The sequence below is a fragment of the Cibotium barometz genome, chromosome 36, assembly GCF_041138505.1.
Source record: "Cibotium barometz isolate CiBa-2024 chromosome 36, ASM4113850v1, whole genome shotgun sequence".
In the NCBI taxonomy this organism is placed as follows: Eukaryota; Viridiplantae; Streptophyta; class Polypodiopsida; order Cyatheales; family Cibotiaceae; genus Cibotium; species Cibotium barometz.
This window is the reverse complement of record NC_141081.1, coordinates 44,609,189-44,613,182: the sequence shown is the minus strand read 5'-3', so window position 1 is coordinate 44,613,182 and position 3,994 is coordinate 44,609,189. Positions and strand designations below refer to the sequence as shown.

The following is a 3,994-nucleotide window of genomic DNA, read 5'->3' as shown; positions in this document are numbered from 1 at the left end:
TATAGATAAAACAAGCCTTTCATGATTCAAATGATGTCGTTCAGTCGATAATCAACCTCACCTAAGCTTATGGGGGGAATCCATTCCACACATACATAGTGTGGGAGAAAGAAACCTTGCACTTGATATCAGCTCATAGACTCCCCTAAGCTCAGTAGCATGCACTACACCCCCCCCCCCCCCCCCCCTTCCCCCATCCATGAATGAAATGAATGGGTTTGTTCACCTATACGAGTTTGCTTTCGCCAGAATTTAAATCCTTACACCTTCAGCTCATCATCTTTCCCTCTAACAGTTGAGGTTTCTAACTTATGCTTGAATCCTTATGCTTCCTTTGTCTATCAGCATGTCCTTCCATCTGAGCATTCAAGCTTACAGCATGAAGGCAGCATAAATACGTCCCTGCAGCACTGCAGCATACAAATATAAGGACAGAATTACATGTACATGGCTTTAACCATACCATAGTCATCATGCTGATAAGTAGTTACCTTTCCAATTCAGTAGTTTATTTTCTAAACCTTGTTTCTCATGTTGTGGCCTGTGATCAGACCATAGCTGCGGGGATCCATGCAGCTCAGCTTCCCAAACTTTCTTTCATAGGAGCCCCAGAGTTCAAACCTGGATCAATCAAATAAAACCCCTCGCCCTTCTTTGACAGGAAATACAAATTTGTAAAAAGCTTAAAGAGCTGGAAAGAGAGAGCTCTGCATGCAAGGCCTTCATCAAAGCACAAATGCTGGAGACTCGGCACACAATATTAAACCAGCACTAACCAATAAGACAGGAACTGATATGGTGCAAAACGAGCATACACCTCCGCGACATCCTTCGAGACACTTGCCAAGGTGCAGCTTGATCTGCCATGTACCTGAGCAGGCAAAAGCTTCAAAACTCATTTCATTTGTTGTAGTAGGTAGGTCATTAGCTCATCACAAAAGATATCCACCAAAATAATGTCACCTGCTTCAAGTGCCTCACTGTCTCAGTGTCTGCAGGAATAGTGCCATAATCTCCTATGCACATCAAGACGTTAGTGCATGTAAAAGGGCCAAATCCCTGCAGCTGCAACAACTTGCTTCTTACTTCATCCAACTGCAGTGGACCTGCCTTCAGGGTTTCCAATGACTGTAAATCAACGACCCCATCACAAATGTCTTTTGCAAGCTTCCATATGCGCTTTGCTCGGTAGCCTAGGCCACAACGCTTGGCTAGAAAGCTCACATCTAAACCGCATAGCTCTTCAGGAGTAGGAAAAGCTCCAAGAACTGGACAAACTGCTTCTCTGGAATCAGCTGGTGTTGCAGCATTGACACACTCACACTGGTTTGTATCTGTTGATAATGAGCTACTATTTTGTCTAGCTAAAGTAACTTCTTCCTCCCCCACCACTTCTATGTTTGAGGCATGCCTAGCAGAAAAAGCTTTTTCTTCATCAACACCTGCCGCACTAAATTTCAATGACTTGCATGCTTGCAGACCTCTTCCTTCCTTTGTGATACGCTTTCTTTTCACATCTCTCGCTTCTGGAGTTTCAGGTGACAGCACTACTTTATCAACTTCCTTTGGTTCACCACCCGAGCATCCAAGTGGAAGGCCCTTCAGCTCTGCTTGAAGCTCACACAATGCTCTAGCCATAGTCAACGTTCTACCCCACCTTGAAATGTAGTGAGAACAGTTACAATTACATCATGCAGGCCCAAAAATGCATAACTGATGCAAGCCACAATGGCAACAATCAAGCTACGTTGGAGTCTGCAAAACTTTATAACTTCAGTTACACAACAATCTATGCAAAGAGACTAATAATTGATTTCACTGAATACAGCACAGGAAAGGAAACTCTGAGGGAGACTCAAGCAAACTTTACATTAAGAATGCAGCGAAAAGCTATTATCTTCACAGGCCGTGACTCTTATGGACATGACAGCTTCTTGACTGAGCAAAAGTGTATACCTCAATTTGATGCTTTCTTTAAATCACAACAATGACATGCTTACTATTTAGAAAGGTTATCACGCATCATAACATCAGAGGTCCAGGCCCAAGCCTCAAAGGCCAAGCCTCAAGGCTCAAGGCATCCCCAAACGGCTACCCAAACAGCCATAAACGGCTAGAAATGGCCAAAAAAAGGGCAAAAAACAGTCGGGATAGCGCACAACGGCTCCCTGCCGTCCCCACTCTTGCAGCCGTCCCCGTCTCCGTCCCTTGTGAGGGACGCCTCCAGGGGGACGTCCGACTGTCCCCTGCTGTCCCCGTTCCTGATCCGTCCTGGCTCGGCATCCCGTCATTCCAAGCATCCGTCCCTCCCGTTCCCTGTGACTATGCTGTATAGACAATGCAAGACCCCAGTGGAGACTCAGCGACATTGCATTTGGGAGGCCTAGTAGGTTTGGTAGAGGATTCTCACGCTGTTCACATCTGAGCCCAGCACTCTTCACGTCATTACATGGGGTGCGATTGCTTGGGCCATGGAGGTGAGTGCAGCCCTACTCTACAAGGAGCCTCACCTTGCAGCTCTCACTCTCTTTTTTGGACCTCGGTTATTCCCGCTTCCTCCATCCCTGTCATCCAGTGGACACCGGAGACCTCCAGTGAGACACAGGTAGGAGCTCATCAGCAGCATAGCCGAGGAGATTTCAACAAGCAGAATGGCTCTACCAAAGATCAAAACGTGGTTCAGAACAACCATACAGCTCGAACAAGCAGCCTTAGCAGAGAAACAATTGTTATCCCTACAGATTTGGTTGGACGAAGTCAGTTAAGAGAATTACCCACAGTTGCAGAGGAGAAGGCTTTTGACCATGTCTTCAAAAAGAGTGGGGGAACGAAAGAGCCGGCCAAAACCTTTCTCTCTAGCCTGCGGATGAAGAGCATGGAAGGCAGCTATGGCCGAAGAGTCCACCTCCGAGAGTCGCAGCATTCTTGACGCTTGGGCCTGCGAAGAACTTAGAGATATCAAAATGGTTGTAGCAATGGGCATGCCATACAGGTGTGGGTTGTACGGACAGCACAGACACACGACGCACTCTTTATTCAGGGTGAATACCTGCTCTGTTGGAGTAAGTGGGATGAGGAGAGCTAAGGGGAGGGGAAGGGGACGTACCAGGATGCAGTCCCGGTCGGCCTCGCTGAGCTGCTGGACTCCGAGAATGCAAATGTTGAGCTTCTGATCTGACTTGAAGAAACGAATGAGGGCCGCCCGGCCATCAACCAGGCGCAGGGGACGCTCCAGCACGCCGCTTCCTCCCGCTCTTGCCGGTAGCGGGTCCACCCACACGTTGGGTGCGGTCATGAAGAACCCGTAGCTGCACACGGCCTTCTGAAGGGAGTAATTGGGCGGCAGGAGCGAGGCGATATGGAAACCCTTCCCATCTCTGCACCCGCACTCCATTGCTAAACCAGCCATGTCCTCCAGACAGCAACGGTCAAAGTCTCTCCTGGTAGTGGTATCTCGGCCAGTAATAGGACCTCCCTCTTTTCGGTAATGATATAGGCTGTGTTTCCACGCACACCATGGACAAAGCCGGCTGTGCCATCTAGTGTGTCCACTTTGGTGAGAGACGTCAATGGTGCCAAACTCAAAAGAGGACCGTGCACACACATTTTTCATGGCACCGTAGAGTAACCCCAAGGGTTGCATTTTCAAAAAAATTACTCCTCCCTCCCTTTTCCCTTCTTCCCCCTTTTTTTGTCTTTTGCCATTTCCTGAGCTGACTTGTTGCGCTTTCTTCCCCTAGCCTAGTATCGTGATGCCCTCCCTCTCATTCTTGCGTGGTTGGCACTCTCTGGAAGACAAACACAAGAGTGGGTATTCCGTGGGCTAAGAAAGATGAGGGTAAAACATAGCTAGATGTAAGTTGTTTTGTTGTTTCATAAGGCTAAAAAACTAGCACAAATTGTAGGGCTAACTTGAGTACTAAATTGACCCCAAAAGGGGCTGAATTTGCACTTTATGTGGAGACTTCTCAGCCCCTCAATTCTTTTGATTTGT

General features: G+C 47.7%; 1 protein-coding gene across 2 annotated transcripts; it reads right to left on the bottom strand.

Annotated features, from left to right (window-relative positions):
- Positions 1-209: 209 nt before the first annotated feature.
- LOC147617934 (uncharacterized) lies at positions 210-3,492 on the bottom strand. Of its 2 annotated transcripts, none has more exons than XM_086776200.1 (6): positions 3,107-3,492; positions 2,775-2,938; positions 964-1,657; positions 777-871; positions 492-621; positions 210-402 (listed from the first exon to the last, which is right to left on the bottom strand). In XM_086776200.1, the coding sequence occupies exons 1-5, from the start codon at positions 3,407-3,409 to the stop codon at positions 516-518; spliced, it is 1,362 nt and encodes a 453-aa protein (XP_086632326.1). In that variant the 5' UTR covers positions 3,410-3,492; the 3' UTR covers positions 210-402; positions 492-515. The 2 variants fall into 2 exon arrangements, with proteins under 2 accessions (XP_086632326.1, XP_086632325.1); XM_086776199.1 differs by having other exon boundaries at positions 210-410; positions 3,107-3,491.
- Positions 3,493-3,994: the final 502 nt, after the last annotated feature.

Excerpts from the sequence above, each read along its gene's own strand:
- LOC147617934 (XM_086776200.1), bottom strand. The coding sequence starts at position 3,409 with ATGGCTGGTTTAGCAATGGAGTGCGGGTGCAGAGATGGGAAGGGTTTC. Across the intron at positions 872-963 it reads CAGTGAGGCACTTGAAGCAG|GTACATGGCAGATCAAGCTG; the intron begins GTGACATTATTT and ends TTGCCTGCTCAG. Across the intron at positions 622-776 it reads TATCAGTTCCTGTCTTATTG|GTTTGAACTCTGGGGCTCCT; the intron begins GTTAGTGCTGGT and ends TGATTGATCCAG.